The sequence below is a fragment of the Narcine bancroftii genome, chromosome 1, assembly GCF_036971445.1.
Source record: "Narcine bancroftii isolate sNarBan1 chromosome 1, sNarBan1.hap1, whole genome shotgun sequence".
Lineage (NCBI taxonomy): Eukaryota > Metazoa > Chordata > Chondrichthyes > Torpediniformes > Narcinidae > Narcine > Narcine bancroftii.
The window spans coordinates 393358861-393377045 of record NC_091469.1 but is presented as its reverse complement, the minus strand read 5'-3'; the positions used below and the strand labels follow the sequence as shown (position 1 = coordinate 393377045).

General features: G+C 36.6%; 1 protein-coding gene across 3 annotated transcripts in view; it reads left to right on the top strand.

The window, feature by feature from the left end:
• The window catches only part of LOC138751432 (uncharacterized), a 114553-nt gene that overhangs the window by 43548 nt on the left and 52820 nt on the right, over positions 1-18185 (top strand). For all 3 annotated transcript variants that reach the window (XM_069913681.1, XM_069913682.1, XM_069913683.1), the window contains exons 5-6: positions 15604-15744; positions 17168-17289. In XM_069913681.1, coding sequence (XP_069769782.1) covers positions 15604-15744; positions 17168-17289 — 263 coding nt within the window. The remainder of the gene's footprint in view (positions 1-15603; positions 15745-17167; positions 17290-18185) is intronic.

Genomic DNA, 18185 nt, shown 5'->3' with positions numbered 1-18185 from the left:
ATTCATTATCTATTTCCAGTTCTTTTATTTGTTTACATGCTTACACTGTTAGTGGTAATTCTGCTAGGCCTACAGGAGAAAGGAATCTCAGGGTTGTATGTGATATCATTTATGTACTCTGACAATAAGTATGAAATTTATTGCGTATAGGATTTGGGATGTTATGGTAAAGTTATATAAGATATTGCTGAGGCCAAATTAGGAGAATTGTGTGCAGTTTTGGTCACCTAACAACAGGAAAGATATCAATAAAATTGAAAGAATGCAGAGAAGATATTCCAGGATGTTTTCTGGACTTGAAAAACTGATTTACAGGGCAAGGTTAAACAGGTTAAGAGTTTATTTCCTGGAGCATACAAGAACGAAGGGAAATTTGATAGAGGTACTAAAATTATGATGGATATCGATAGAGTAAATGTAGAGTGTTGAAAAATGAGGGGGGGGGATTTAATAGAGGTATATAAAATTATGATGGGTAAATATAGAGTAAATGCAATTAGACTTTTTGCTCTGAGGTGAGATGATACGAATTGAGGGTGACAGGGGAGAAGTTTAAGAGGAACATTAGGGGGAATTCTTTTCAGAGTGGTGGAAATATGGAAAGAGCTAAGAACTGAAGTTGGCTCAATTTTAATATTTAAGACAAATTTGGACAGATCCATGCATGGTAGTAATATGGACTGGGTGGAGGCAGAATAATAGATCAGCACAGACTAGAAGGGCTTATTTTCTATGCTGTTATGTTCTATTGTTCCATGACTTAATAAAGTGCAAACTTTAAATATGATCAATCTTCAAAAATACTTATGAAGGATATGGACATAATTCAGGCAAATAGGGCAGGACCAGAATGGATGAGTTGAGTCAAAGGGCCTGTTCCAAGACTCTATGATATTAGTCCTAAATCATAATTATGGTGCTGATGTTCAGAAATATTAAATATTAATAAGAAAGACAAAAACAGTCAGAAATCAAGAGTAAAATATCAATGTGATATGAAGTGCCAGAGGGCTTAAGATTTATTCTAAATGTTGCAGTTCAACGCACGACAGATTACTTAACTTTGCCATGAATCTTGCATGTAACTTCGTATTCATTTGTTTTGCAAAAATGTGTATTTTATGAAATTATGGTAATATCACTCTTTGAATTATCCATCTGTGACTGAAGAAAGTAGACAGAATATGCAAAGACAGAATTTGATGGGAATATTAAGACCAACACTATGAATATTAGCACATTATTTACTGACAGAAAATCTTATTTATGAACTTCTAAGAGTATTTTGATCATTATTTCCAGGACTGTTGGAATCCAGAATGTATGGATATCAGCAGTAGAGATTTAAACTTTTATTTCATTGTTTAGTATGCAGGCATGAAAATCTTCAAAAACTATTTTTAAATTAGTGTTGGTCTTGTCAATAGTTATCTATCTGCAACAATTAACATAATTGTGTATATAAAGATGTTGTAGGAGTATTTTCTAGAAAAAAGAATCTCACATCTTCATAATCTCCAGGTACCATATTTATTTTTTAATTTTTTTTAATTTTTCACACTATGTACCATACTGACCAATATACACACAAACATTTCCCTCTTGAATATACACAGTGTCATTTTCTCCCCTTTTCCCTCCTCCCCTCCCTCCTTCACACCCCCCTCCCCAACTACTGAACGTTCAATATATATGATACATTAAACCCATTAAACAATGTCATCACACAATGAAAATAAACAATAAATTTGTGTCATCCACTTTTACATACTGGGTCAGTTCATTTCGTCTTCTCCTGTCATTTTAGGTGGTGGAGGTCCGCGGTAGGACTTCTCTGTTGTGTTCCATGTACGGTTCCCAAATTTGTTCGAATACTGTGATATTATTTCTTAAATTATATGTTATTTTTTCCAATGGAATACATTTATTCATTTCTATCTTCTAATTTTCAGGTTGACATAATACATTTTGTTTGCTACAGCTAAGGCTATCATAATAAATCTTTTTTGTGTTCCATCCAAATCGAGTCCAAGTTCTTTACTTCTTATTATTTAGAAGAAAGTTCTCTGGATTTTTTTGGTATGTTGTTTTTTGTGATTTTATTTAATAGCTGATTTAGATCTTCCCAAAACTTTTCCACTTTCTCACATGCCCAAATTGCATGTACTGTTGTTCCCGTTTCCTTCTTAGAGCGAAAACATCTGTCTGATACTGTTGGGTCTCATTTATTTAACTTTTGGGGCGTGGTGTATAGCCTGTGTAACCAGTTATATTGCATCATGCGTAACCTCGTGTTTATTATATTTCTCATAGATCCGGAGCATAGCTTTTCTCATGTTTCATTCTTTATCTTTATGTTTAGATCTTGTTCCCATTTTTGTTTGGGTTTATAGCTTGTTTCCTCATTCTCTTTCTCTTGCAGTTTGATGTACATGTTTGTTATAAATCTTTTAATTATCATTGTGTCTGTAATCACTTATTCAATATTGCTTCCTTCTGGTAACCTCAGCCTGCTTCCCAATTTGTCCTTCATGTAGGTTTTCAGTTGGTGGTATGCAAACATTGTATGTTCAAGAGATAATTTATTTCCCAAAAAACAATTTTCTATTCTTTTAATCCCTTTTCTCTCCCATTCTCTAAAGGAAAGGTTATCTATTGTGAAGGAGATTAGTTGATTTTTATTAATTTTGGTAGTTGATATTTTGTTTTTTTTTCCTTTCTACGTGAATCTTCTTCCAAATGTTGAGCAAATGGTGCAGTACTGGTGAATTCCCATGTTGCACCAGCTTTTCATCGTACTTATATAGTATATGTTCAGGTATCTTCTCCCCTAGTTTATCTAGCTCTAATCTGGTCCAATCTGGTTTTTCCAATGTTTGATAAAAATCTGATTTCCAGGTTGACATAATACATTTTTTTGCTACAGCTAAGGCTATCATAATAAATCTTTTTTGTGTTCCATCCAAATCGAGTCCAAATTCTTTATTTCTTAAATTACTTAGAAGGAAGATCTCTGGGTTTTTTGGTATATTGCTTTTTGTGATTTTATTTAATATCTGCTTTAGATCTTCCCAAAATGTTTTCAATTTCTCACATGTCCAAATTGCATGTATTGTTGTTCCCGTTTCCTTTTTACAGCGAAAACATCTGTCTGATACCTTTGGGTCCCATTTATTTAACTTTTGGGGTGTGATGTATAGCCTGTGTAACCAATTATATTGTATCATGCGTAACCTCGTGTTTATTGTATTTTTCATAGTTCAGGAGCATAGCTTTTCCCATGTTTCATTTATGTTTAGATCTTGTTCCCATTTTTCTTTAGATTTAAAGTTTGTTTCCTCGTTCTCCTTTTCTTGCAGTACATGTACATGTTTGTTATAAATTTTTTAATTATCATTGTGTCTGTAATCATATATTCAAAATTGCTTCTTTCTGGTAACCTCAGACTGTTACCCAATTTGTCCTTCAAGTAGGTTTTCAGTTGGTGGTGTGCAAACCTTGTATCGTGAGTTATATTATATTTGTCCTTCATTTGTTCAAAAGATAATAATTTATTTCCTGAAAAACAATTTTCTATTCTTTTGATCCCTTTTCTCTCCCATTCTCTGAAGGAAAGGTTATCTATTGTGAAAGGGATTGGTTGATTTTGCGTCAATATTAATTTTGGTAATTGATAATTTATTTTATTCCTTTCTAAGTGAATCTTCTTCCAAATGTTGAGCAAATGGTGCAGTACTGGTGAATTCCCATGTTGCATCAGCTTTTCATCGTACTTATATAGTATATGTTCAGGTATCTTCTCCCCTAGTTTATCTAGCTCTAATCTGGTCCAATCTGGTTTTTCCCTTGTTTGATAAAAATCTGATAGATATCTTAATTGTGCTGCTCTATAATACTTCTTAAAGTTTGGTAGTTGTAAGTCTCCATGTTTGTACCATTCTGTAAATTTATCTAGTGCTATTCTCGGTTTCCCCCCTTTCCATAAGAATTTCCTTATTATTTTCTTTAGCTCCTTGAAGAATTTCTCTGTTATGTGAATTGGTAATGATTGAAATAGGTATTGTATCATTGGAAGATGTTCATTTTAATACAGTTTATCCTTCCTATCAGTGTTAGTGGTAAGTCTTTCCAGTGCTCTAAATCGTCTTGTAATTTTTTTCATTAATGGCTGATAATTTAGTTTATATAGATGGCCGAGATTATTATTTAGTTGTATACCTACGTATCGAATTGCTTGTGTTTGCCATCTAAATGGTGATTCTTTCTTAAACTTTGTGAAATCCGCATTATTCATTGGCATTGCTTCACTTTTATTTGCATTGATCTTGTACCCCGATACTTCAATTTCTTATGTAATTCTTTTATTGATATTTTTGGTTCTGTTAAGTATATTATAATGTCATTGGCAAATAGACTGATTTTATATTCCTTCTCTTTTATTTTTATCCCTCTTATTTTATTTTCTGTTCTTATCAGTTCTACTAGTGGTTCTATAGCTAACGTGAACAGTGAGGGAGATAGTGGACATTCCTGCCTTGTTGATCTGCTAAATTTAAATTGGTTTGATATATATCCATCTACTGTCACTTTCACCAATGTTCCCTTATATAATGCTTTAATCCAATTAATATATTTCTCTGGTAGGTTGAATTTTTGTAGTACTTTGAATAAATAATTCCATTCTACTCTGTCAAAGGCTTTCTCTGCATCTAAAGCCACTGCTACTGTTGGAGTTTTGTTTCCTTGAACTTCATGGATTAAGTTAATGAATTTACAGATATTGTCCGTTGTTCATCTTTTTTTTAATAAATCTAGTTTTACTATTTTTGGTACATAGTCGGCCAATCTGTTTGCTAATAGTTTAGCTATTATCTTATAATCTGTGTTAAGTAGAGATATTGGTCTATACGATGCTGGTGTTGGTGGATCTTTCCCCATCTTTGGTATTACTGTAATTATTGCTGTTTTGCATGAATCTGGTTTGTTTTGTGTTTTTTCAATCTGGTTCATTACTTCCAGGAGAGGAGGAATTAGTAAGTCTTTAAATGTTTTATAGAATTCTATTGGGAATCCATCCTCTCCCGGTGTTTTATTGTTTGGTAGTTTTTTTTTAATATCTCCTGTATTTCTTCCATTTCGAATGGTTTTATTAATTTATTTTGCTCCTCTGTTTGCAATTTCGGTAGTTCAATTTTAGTTAGAAATTCATCTATTTTGTCTTCTTTCCCTTCGTTTTCAGTTTGATATAGTTGTTCGTAAAATTCCCTGAAGTTTTCGTTGATCTCAGTTGGGTTATATGTAATTTGTTTGTCCTTTTTCCTTGATGCCAATACCATTCTTTTAGTTTGTTCTGTATTAAGCTGCCTCGGTAGTATTTTGTGCGTTTTTTCTCCTAGCTCATAATACTTCTGGTTTGTCTTCATTATGTTCTTCTCCACCTTATATGTTTCTAGTGTTTCATATTTTATTTTTTTGTCTGTCAATTCTCTTATTTTAGTTGTATCTTCCTTTATTGCTAATTCTTTTTCTGTATTTGTTATTTCCCTTTCCAACTGTTCTATTTCTCGATTGTAGTCCTTCTTCATCTTAGTTACATAACTTGTTAACTGTCCTCTGATGATTGCTTTCATTGCGTCCCATAGTATAAACTTATCTTTCACTGATTTCGTATTTATTTCAAAGTACATTTTAATTTGTCACTCAATGAATTCTCTAAAATCCTGTCTTTTAAGTAGCATGGAGATTAATCTTCATCTATACATTCTCGGTGGGATGTCCTCCAGCTCTATTACCAATAACAGGGGTGAATGATCCGATAACAATCTAGCTTTATATTCCATTTTCTTAACTCTTCCTTGAATGTGGGCTGATAACAGGAATAGGTCTATCCTTAAGTATGTTTTATGTCTACCCGAATAATATGAATATTCCTTTTCCTTTGGGTGTTGTTTCCTCCATATATCCAAAAGTTGCATTTCCTGCAATTTTCTTTAGCTCCTTGAAGAATTTCTCTGTTAGGTGAATTGGTAACGATTGGAATAGGTATTGTATCCTTGGGAAGATATTAATTTTAATGCAATTTACCCTTCCTATCAGTGTTGGTGGTAAATTTTTCCAATGTTCTAAGTCAGCTTGTAATTTCTTCATTAATGGCTGATAATTTAATTTGTATAGATGGCCCAGATTATTATCTAGTTGAATACCTAGGTATCGGATTGCTTGTGTTTGCCATTTAAATGGTGATTCTTTCTTAAACTTTGTGAAATCCCCATTATTCATTGGCATCGCTTCAGTGACCATATTTACGATGATATGTTTTCATTGGAAAATTGTGTGTTTGTTATTTTTAATTAATAACATAAAAGTTGCCATTGAAAATATGTTTGGACATAAAATATGTCAATTACCAATTAATGCATGAATCTAATGGGCTGCCATTGGTATAATCAATATCTCTATCATCAAGTCCATCTTGTATGTAGGCCCAAATGGAACTCAAATTAATACATACATTTGTGGAAATATATCATTTAAAAAAAATTGAAATATAATAATCTTTCAATCTTTAAAGCTTGTATGTCATTGTCATAGCTAACCCTCGTGGTTGAGGATGATGGCCTTAATTCTGTTGATCTATTTATGAGCTCTCAGGTGGCTTATGAGTCCAATCTTGGCTTTGAAAGTTCTTCCGCATTAAGGACAGGTAGTTCCAGTAGCAGGTCGGGCTTTGGTTGTTGCTGCTTTGCTTTCCATTTTCTTCTCATTCTGTACATCTGTTGGTTTCAAAAGTTGCTCTTCCTTCTTGGATGATGGTTTGCCTGAGTTTCCTACCCTTGGCATTGGTTTCCCAATTGTTGATGTCAATGTTACGTTACTTCATGTTGGCTTTTGAGATGTCTTTAATTCTTTTCTGTTGTCTGCCTCCTTACATTTACCTTCTTTAAGGTGAGAGTGGAGGATTTGTTTCAGCAGGTGTTCGTCTTTCATCTGAACAACGTGACCACTCCATCTTAGCTGGTTCTTGATGACATAGGCCTCAGTACTTCATGTAGCACACTGATGTCAGTTCTTCTATCTTCCCAAATTAATACATCCATTTGTGGAAATACATCAGGTTTGTTTTAAAATAGAAATATAATAACCTTTTGATCTTTAAAGCTGGTACAGTACATTTCCGATTATCCGAAATGCTTGGGACCTAACCTATATTGGTTATCCGGATTTTTCAGATTATTGAGAAATTTCTTTAAGCAGCCAAGTAGCATCAGCAGAATACTTGTATTGGCTGTTGCCGATTCCCAACACTTCCCCATGGCTGCTGCCAATCCTGCCTGGGAGCCCGGGGTCTCACCTCACCTGTAAGTGGTAGGAGATTGCACAGTCACAGGGATTGTCCTCCAGCAGAATTTCAGTGACCCCACTGAAAGGGTATTTGACAGAGGGAGTGCTCGGGGCGGGGGGGGGCGCAGGCGGAGAGAGAACGTGGCTCGGGGGGACGGGGAGAGAGCATGGCTCGGGGGGATGGGGAGAGCGCGCGTCTTGGTAGGGAGACAACGCGGCTCGGGTTGGTGAGAGGGACAATCTCAGGGAAGGGGAGAGGGTGTGGCTCAGGGGAGCAGGAGGTGAGCTCACTGTAATGCTGCAGGTCAGAAATGCCTCTCGTCTTGGCCTCGATGTGAAGGATGCCTTCCACCTTGATATAGGAACACACTGTCTCACAAAGGTCAGTAGTTGTATTGCCCCAGATAAAGCCCAGAAGATTTGCAGCAACACAAACCATTGCAGCATTTTCAAATATAGTAGTAGGATCTCTTCCCCTCCCTTTCCCCACCCCCTCCAATTTCATATCATGAATTGTTTCAGCTGGTTCTGAGCTCTGTGGTTACCAAACTGGTGTTAACAGCATGTCAAAGCCCCATTTGAGCACAGTGATTAAAAAAATTCAACTTATTTCAACTTGTGAGTCAAAAAAAAAGTTTTGATATTCAAGAATTTTGGTAGAACAGTTTTTGATAATCAGAAATGTCCTGTGGCAGATTTTACTCATTATTTTTTTTAACTTAAGTGTTAAGCACTCTTGTTCCCCAATCACTGGAAGGGAAACTAAATCAAGAAGTTAATGCAGCAGCACTGAGGAAGGAAACTAAAGGGAAGAGCAAGTGTTACCATCTTGCAGGGTGACTCACTGACAGAAAGTGAGACAGGATTTCAATTCCACATCCATGGTATCCAAAAGCTAATTTAATTTTAGCTGGCATACATTAAGACATACAAAAAAAATAATTAAATTGAAAAAAAAATAGTTGTACGGTGCAAGCATTGGCCCACGTCAACATTTCTTCCTGTTTCTTGTTAAAAATAATTATGCTTCTTTGGTGAGGCGTGCGATTTTACTTAAATGGAAGGATGTGGCCCTTTCTACTCATGATCAGTGGTTTTGTGACATAATGTCCTTTTTAAATATGGAAAAAATTTGTTATTCAAGTAATAATTCAGATGTAAGATTCTAAAAGTTATGGGGGTCATTTATGACTCACTATCGTCCTTTATAATTTTAATCTGTGATTAAATTGTTTGACTTGTATCTTTTCCACGTTCTTTATATTAATTTTTTTAAACCTTCATTTTTCTTTTAATAATAATCATATGCACCATCTGGCAATGTGGTTAGGTAATGGGTTTGAGTTGTTCTCCTCTACTATTTTATTCTTTCCTTTTTTTTTTACATTATTAGTTTTTCCTAAAAAGGTATATAGCTATTTAGGATATGAATTATGGATATGATTTACAATCTATGTATGTAACTGTCCATACTATCTTATTGCATTGCACCCTTTTTGTTTATATATTATTTTATTATGTTCTTTTATAAAAGTCAATAAAATATTTTAAAAAGAAAAGAAAAAAATTATTTTGAATTTATTTTCAGGCCTTTGAAATGGACTCTTCCTTTGAACTTATGACAAAGACCTCTGAGCCACAAAGCTAAGGCATAATCATTACATTTTGAAAATTAAAAAAACTGCAGATGCTGAAAATCTGAAATAAGGACAGAAAATGTTGGAAACTTTTGGTAGATCAGCCAGCATTTGTGGAAAGAGAAACAGAGTTAATGTTTCAAATCAAAGTTCCTTCATTAGAACTGGGAAAGAAAGGAAGTGAGTAAGTATGAAGTTACAGGGGAGATAGGGAAGAAATAGATAAATTGGGAACTTGTGCCTGGGTGACAATAGGTTTGCTTTAGATTAAGGGGGTTTTCAGAGGGTAGTAAAACAAATAAGTACAATAAAATCCCCATTATCTGGCATTCAATCTACTAGAAACTCAAACAACCGGCAAAAAAAATTCTGAGGAAGAAAATAAATAGAATTTTAAAATAAATACTGATTTAAATGAAAGTTTAAAATTTAAAAAATGTAAAAGTAAATGTTATCTGAAGCAACACACAACTTCTTGGGAGCAAATATTTAGTCAATGGAGCGCCTCAGTTATGTCCTGCTTGCAGCAGCTGTTTGAATAAAAGGTGGCGCCCAGGATGAAGATCTGGGGCAGCTCTCCCAAAATGCCTCCTATTTCTGCCTAGTAAAAGTCTTTATTTTTATTAGCATTAAATATATTAGTAAGTCTTTATCAGTTAATTATGGCAGCGACATGGTTAGCGCAGCAGTTCTTGCAATGCTGTTTCAATACCAGTGACCAGGGTTCGAATTTAAATTTTGGAAATTATGGGATTTACTTGATTAAAGCAAACTTTAAATAATTAAAGACTGCACTACTGATTTTTTTTTTCAAATGATGTTATATTTTTCACTGTCTTTTTTTAAATGGACTATTCTTAATACACGTTCTATTAGTTAGGCATTGAAAGAGCGAGTCTCAGTCAACCGGAAATTTCATATTTCCAGCATACGCGATCTGCATAGGTGCTGGATAATGGGGATTTTACTTTATTTTAAATGAAGAAAATGTAAATATTCATTGATTTGATCGAACATTTACTAACTTTTACCAGATGTATCATTATTAAGGAATCAGGTCTCAGTTAGAACAGAAGTAGGAGCAAGAGTAGGCCATGTGGCCCATTTGAGTCTGTTTCGTCACTTTATAACATCAAATCTGATCTGGTTGTAGATTCAGGCCTCCCTACCTTTTCCCCAGTCCCTAATTCCCCTAATTGGAAAAATCTAACTGTGCTTTGAATATATTTAATGAGGCAGACACTCCTACTTCCTAAGGCAAAGAAATTCACTACAGATTCACTACTGTGTGGAAAAGAAGTTTCTCGTAATCTCAGACCAAAGTATACTGAATCCTGAGGCTATATCCCCCAATTCTAGTTTCTTTACCAATGGAACAAACTTTCCTATCCCTTTCATAATTGTTTAGATTTCTATAAGATCCCCTTCCATTCTTCTAAATTCCAGCAAGTATTAACATAGAAACATAGAAGATAGGAGCAGGAGTAGGTCATTCGGCCCTTCGAGCCTGCTCCGCCATTCAATGAGATCATGGCTGATCTTAAAGTTCAGTACCCCGTCCCCGCCTTCTCTCTGTAACCCCTAATTCACTTATGCTGAAGAAATAGATCTAATTCCCTCTTAAATATATTCAATGAACCTGCCTCTACTGCCCTCTGTGGCAATGAATTCCACAGATTCACCACCCTCTGGGTAAAGAAATTCCTCCTCATCTCGGTCCTAAATGGTTTGCCTATTATCCTCAAACTATGGCCCCGGGTTCTGGATTTTCCCATCATTGGAAACATCCCATCTGCATCCATTCTGTCCAGTCCTGCCAGAATTTTATATGTCTCTATGAGATCCCCTCTCAACCTTCTAAATTCCAGCAAGTACAATCCCAAATTCCACAATCTTTTCTCATAAGTTATTCCTGCCATTCCAGGTATCAGCCTGGTGAATCGCCTTTGCACTCCCTCCATTGCAAGAACATCCTCAGATAAGGCGACCAAAACTGCACACAATACTCCAGGTGTGGTCTCAACAAGCCTCTGTACAGCTGCAGTAAGGTATCCTTATTCCTATACTCAAACCCTCTTGATATGAAGGCCAAAATACCATTTGCCTTTTTAACCGCCTGCTGTACCTGCATGCTCACCTTCAGTGACTGGTGCACAAGAACCCCTAGGTCTCTCTGCACTTCCCCATCTCCCAATCTATTGCCATTCAAAGAGTAATCTGCCCTCCGGTTTGTATTACCAAAGTGGATAACCTCACATTTATCCACATTGTAGTGCATTTGCCATGTGTCTGCCCAGTCCCCCAATTTATCCAAATCACACTGGAGTTTCCTGACCCCCTCTTCAGTGCACACAACCCCTCCTAGCTTAGTGTCATCTGGAAATTTGGAGATATTACATCCAATCCCCTCATCTAGATCATTAATGTAAATTGTGAACAGCTGGGGTCCCAGTACAGATCCCTGTGGCACCCCACTGGTCACCGCCTGCCACTCAGAAAATGAGCCGTTTATCCCAACTCTCTGTCTTCTATCTGCCAACCAGTTCTCAATCCACATCAATACCCTGCTCCAATCCCATGAGCCTTGATTTTGCATGCCAGTTGTTTATGTGGGACTTTATCGAAGGCCTTCTGGAAGTCCAGTTACACTACATCCACTGGCTCTCCCCCATCTATTTTACCTGTCATCATCTCAAAGAATTCCAATAGATTTGTCAAGCACAATTTACCTTTTGTAAACCCATGTTGACTCTGTCCGATCCCTTCTCTGCTAGTCATGTGCTCCGCCATTCCATCCTTAATAATGGATTCCATCATTTTTCCCACTACTGATGTAAGGCTCACTGGCCTATAATTCCCCGCTTTTTCTCTACCCCCCTTTTTAAATAGTGGGGTAACATTAGCTACCCTCCAATCCATGGGTACTGATCCTGAGTCTATCGAGTTCTGGAAAATAATTCTTAAAGCATCTGCTATCTGAATGTCCACTTCTTTAAGTACCCTAGGATGTAGATTATCAGGCCCTTGGGATTTATCGACCTTCAATCCCTTCAATTTCCCCAAGACCATGTCCTTAGAGATACTGATTTCTTTCAGTTCCTCCCTTGCATTAGTCTCTATGTTTCCCAACATCCCTGGGAGGTTATTTGTATCCTCTCTTGTGAAAACAGAACTAAAGTAAGAATTTAATTGGTCTGCCATTTCCTTATTCCCCATTATAGTTCCAGGCTACTCAGCCTCTCCTCATAAGCTAGCCCCCTCATCTCCTGAATCAACTTGACGAATGTCTTCTGCACTCCCTCCAAAGCCAGTATATCCTTTCACAAGTAAGGAGATCAGAAATACATACAGTACTCCAGGAGCAGGACCTCCTGTTGTGTACATTTGTTTAACTTTAAGTAATCTTCAAACGGTGAATGTTCTCATTCAATACAGTTGTGAACTGTTATGTAACTCGATCAGACTATACTGGGTTGCTGCTATTTCTCTTGTGAAGAAAAAGGATTTGCTGATTTATTATTTAAAATTGATATATATCAATTTAATATATTAATGTAATAATTTATTGGATTGCTTCAAGAATAATGCATTGCTCCAAACCAGGGCCTCTACAAATACTTCTAACATCTTTTGCTGTGAGCAATCTTATAACTCAATTCTGTTCTGACAGTCAGAGCACAATTGACTTGGACATAGACATATTGAAACCTATTTTTTTTCTTTATGGATTGTGGAGTGTTTGAACTGATCAACAGTTAATGAAAATGTTATATATATAAAAACTAAATGATGGAAATCTGAAATAAAAAGAGAAACACTCAGCAGGTCAGACAGCATCTGTTGAAAGATGATGTTTCAGGTCTAGATAATTATATCACAGATGTTGCCTTTTTCCTTGCTTAAACTTTGTTGTTATATTTGCTACTTTCTAATACAGCGTGTTTCTGATTATCCAAAATGCTTGGGACCTGACCTATATCAGTTATACAGATTTTTCAGATAATTGAGAAATTTCTTCAAGCAGCCCAGTAGCATCAGCAGAATTCCTGTATCAGCTGTCGCCGATCCCTGACATCTCCCTACCGCTGTTCCCAATTTTGCCCGAGAGCCCGAGGTCTCACCTCACCTGTAAGTGATAAGAGATTGCACGTGCAGTTGCCAGCAGACTTTCAGCATCCCCGCTGAAAGGGTACTTGACAGAGGGAGTGGCTCGGGCAAGCGGGGAGAGAGCGCAGCTTGGGCGAGCAGGGAGAGAGCGGGGCTCGGGCAGGCAAGTGGGGAAATTCTGAGAGTGCCACAGTGCAATTTATCACAAAGTTGCAGTAATTCATGGCAAAAGAAAATGACAATTTATAAATAAATAATCAGTGCTATCCTTTCCTTCAATGTGTAACCAATGTCTCCTTTATAAAACTGATTCCAGCATGGTGGGTAAAAAAAAATTCAACTGTTTTCAACTTGTCTCAGCCAGAAAAAACATATTCGAGGATTTTGGATTGTTTTTTGGATAATCGGAAATGTACTGTATATGGAAACCTTTCTAGAATTTACTCCATTTTGGAAGCTGAAAACCTATCCTTTTATGATTAGAAAGTCATCATGTCCCTGTGAATTGAATGGTTTTCATTCCCATTAATTTTTCCAACACAATTTTTTTTAATTAATGCTTATTTCCTTCAATTTTTCTTTCTTCCTTTTTATTAATATTTCATTATATACACAACATAAGGAGAATACAGCACTTTTTCCTTCACTTTAGTAATTTATCTTCTGTTTTACCTTCTCAACTATGAGCATAGTAGTTACTTCATCCACAAGTTTTTTTTTACTGTGATTCTGCTATGAGTTGGTGATGTACAGTGATGTATTTTGATAGCTTCAACCTGAAATGGTTTTATTATTATCCTTGTCTGTTGCATGCTGAACAATTTCCCAATATGATTACAATTTCATTTCAAATAGTTTCCTTTCTTTTCAGCTATCTCTAAGACTATTTTGAAGTATCCCTATAATTTCTCCCCCCCCTCCCCCTCATCCTGTCTTTGGCTATTGTCCTCCACAAAAGCTGAAATGTATTACTTAATTTATAGATAGAGCACGGTAACAGACCCTTCCGGCCTACAAGCCTGTGCTGTCCAAATACACTTAGGTGACTAATTTATCTACTAACCCTGTACATTTTTGGAATGAGGGAGGAAACCAATGCAGACTCAGGGAGGATGTACAAACTCCTTCCAGACAGCACTGAGTTCAAACCCAGCTTGTTGAAGCTGTAATAGTGTTGTGGTAATCACTACACTAACTGTAAAAACAGAATGCTGGATAAGCCTAGCAGGTCAAACACTGTTCTTCATATTGCAAAGATAAGGATGCATTACAATGTTTCAGGCTTAAGCAAAATGTAGGCAAGCACCTGAAGAAAATGGTGGGTGGATGGGGGGGGGGGAGGAGGAGCATAGTCCCATAGGCAGGAGATAATAGTTGTTAAGGGAGAGAGAGAGCACACACCCATAAGCTAGAGGAGGGGGGAATGGCTGTGAATGGAGAGAGAAGGTTGTGGAGAGCTGGAGGAAAGAAAACAGAGGGATGAGGAAGAGAGGGAGAACAGGGAGTGGGTAACAGAAATCAGAAGTTGATGTTAATGCTATCTGGTTGGAGAGCGCCCAGAGAGAAAATTAGGTGCTGCTCCTCCAATTTACAGAGGAGGTGCTCAACGAAACAATCTCCCCAATGTGGGAGAGGCCAACGGGAGCACTGGATGCACTAGGTAACCTTTGCAGATTCACAAGAGGTGTTGCTTCACTTGGACGCACTGTTTGGTGGCCCAAGCGGTAGTGAGGGAAGAGGTATGGGTGCAAGTGTAGCATTTCTTGTGTTCACAAGGGTTGGTACCATGGGGGTGATTAGTGGGAAGGGAATGAGTGGACGAAGGAGTTCCAGAGGGAGTGGTCCCTGCAGGAAGAGTAGAGGGATGGGAAGATATGTCTGGTAGGGGATTCATGTAGGTGGTGGAAATTGCGGAGGCTAATATGTTGGATGTGAAGGCTGATGAGACAAGGGGAATCCTGTCCTTGTTCCATCTCGAACCAGAGTGGGCCATGGCAGATGCAGGTAAGGGCTGGGATGATGACAGTAGAGGGAAAGCCACATTTCATTGAAACCACACTTTATTGACATCTTAATTATCATTTAATCTTATTTATTTCCCCTGAAATTTAAGGCAATTAAATTGTCTTTTCCTGGAACACAGCATTTTAGGTATCACAAGTGCATGAAGGCACTTGGAAATCATCACAGATGAAATTGATGATTTATAAGTTTGTTCCTTTTAGACTTGGGATATATGATTATGGTATCTATGAGTATCCTTTTGTGAGTTTATTATTCATGAGTACACAGGCAGTTTATAGGAATTTCTCAGTTTACCTTCATACTTACATGTTTAGCCACCTCTGTTACAGCAGCAAAACAAGTAATCTTCAAGTAGAAAATTAAGAAAAAATCCACAGGAAATGCACGTGGCTTAAAATAAAGTTACATTTGACGCGAGTGCAGTAAGAATATTAATAATCAAAGGATTACATCATTGTTTTGTATAATTTGTTCAATTGCTTTACTATTGCAGAAACCATACAAAGGTGAACGTGACCTTTCAGCAAACTCCCTCACCTAACTTTTTCTTTGGAATTAACATGGAAAGAAAATTGTCAGAAATGGGTTGGTTGCTCTATCCATCATTTAATTTTGTCACCTGGCAAGCTGAATGGTAAGAAACTAATAAATATTAAACAGTAGCCCTTAAAAACATCCAAAAAATGAATATAACTCTACAAATGTCATTTTCTTTGATTTAAGTTTACACTTTTACTCTTTTTAATTTCTGACTTTCAATGTCTTGAAAGTGAAGCCTCATATTTTTGATGACTAAAGGGCTCCTTTAGCCCAACAAGTTCAGGTTGTCTCCCAGAGAATCAACCTTATTGATCCCATTCCCCATCTTCTTAGCTGGCTTCACTCTGCAACATATTCTCTTTCTTATACGCTCGTCAATTGCTTTTTGGTTCTTTGACATTAACCTAGACTAAGAGATAAATTACAGTAGACAATCACCTGATCAGCTTGTCTGTGAGGTGTGGAAGAAAACAGAACACCTGGAGGAAACCCCTATCAGAAGTACACAAAATAATTTAAAAAAGTTAAATTAGAATGTTCTTGATATTAATAAATAACTATGATTTTCCTTCTTCAAATAAAGTAGATTTTACTGATTCTTGAGTAAGTTATGATGAGTTTTGCAAGGGAATGTAGAAGCTGAAGCATTCCTTCTGGAATTTGAAGGAACAATTATGCATCTCCTGGTACGGGAGATGCTAATTCTGTAATTGAGTTTGACAGATAGGAGTCACAATGGGACATTAGTTCAGTGATCAAGTTGGGACTTGGATGCAGCTGAAATCTGGCAGCCTGTTGGGAATGACACAATCAGTCAAAGATTTGAGGAAGGGGTTTGCATGCACAAATGAAATTTATTAATCAGTTGAGGCATCAGTTGAGAGTTGAGGTGGTTAAAAGTTGGAAACATAAGGAATGGCCTCACCGTTTTATTAAACTGTATCATAATTACTGTGCACATATTCTGTGCTCTGGCTAATGAAGGTTAGCATCTCATATGCCTTCTTTACCAACCTATTTACCTGTACTGTCACCTTCAGGGATCCTTGGACCTGTACATCAATACTCAATATTGTACATCACTGTTCCTCAATCTCTGAGGCCCTACCATTTATTGTATCATTTTCTTAATTGGTAACCAAAAGTGCATATTAAACCATAACTTAATAATGAATTAAGGTATTAACTAAAGCAGAAGTAGGCTTCACACCAGTGTGAAGGTGTGCAGGGTTCAGATGCCCACAGAGTTTTTACAAGGTTTGCCGCAAAGCATCGAATACAATCCATTTGATGCCATTGAACAACCTCATGCTTTTGCGTCACATACATAGAAATTCTTGATTAAATTTACAAAGTGGAATATGCACAAACTAGGTAGAAAAAAAAATCATATGTGTAATGTGCTAAAAGCTGCATTGTGAATATGAATTTTCACGCTTAGATTTTCAGAACTGTGTTTCTGTCCAAAACTGAATAAAATCACTGCCTGTCGCATTAAATAATTTGAATTTCTACAGGTTCAATTACATGAAAAATTTAGAAGCAAAGCTCCAGAAGCCAGCTTTTGAAACAAATGTGTTCAATGACTCTCTAATGCAAGGTGACAAGGGAACTGTTGCAAGTATTGACCTTCCAGAAGGTAATATAACTGATCTTTTCCACAACCATTTTACTATGATGCCAAATGCAATAGTACTTTCACTGATTGATATTCACTACTTCCTGTAATGTTACTCATAGACAAACAAAAAATAGGATTAATTTTCTGACTTCCCAATTTTAGTAGGAATATTGTAGCTCTAACCCATAGAACCATAGAACATTACAGCACAGAAGCAGGACATTCAGCCCTTCTAGACTTTGTGAAACTATTTTTCCCGCCATACATCCCTCATCCATATACATCCAAATTCCCCCTAATGTTCCCTCTATACTTTTCTCCTTTCACCCTTAACACATATCCTCTGGTTTGTACCTCATCTACACTCAGCTGAAACAAAAATCTACTTAGATTTATTCTAGTAATACCCCATATAATTTTAAATACCTCTTTCCAATCTCCCCTTATTCTGCTATGCTCCTAACTTGTTTAACCTTTCCCTGTAACTCAGTTCCTGAAGTCCAGGCAACATCCTAGTAAATCTGCATTGAACTCTTATATCTTTTGTGTAGTTAAGTGACCGACACTGAACATAATACTCCAAATTTGGCCTCACTAATATCTTATACAACTTTACCATAATATCCCAACTCCTATATTCAATATTTTGATTTATGAAGGCCAATATGGCAAAAGCTCTATTTACAACCCTATCTACCTGTGATGCTACTTTCAGTGAATTATGTATCTGTATTCCTAGATCCTCTGTTCCACCACACCATTTACCATTGATCTTTCTTGGTTTATCCTTCCAAAATGCAACACCTCACACTTGTCTACATTAAACTCCATCTGCTCTTTTTCAGCCCATTTTTCCAGCTGGTCTAGATCCCTCTGCAAGCTTTTAAAGCCTTACTCATTTTCCACAATGTCTC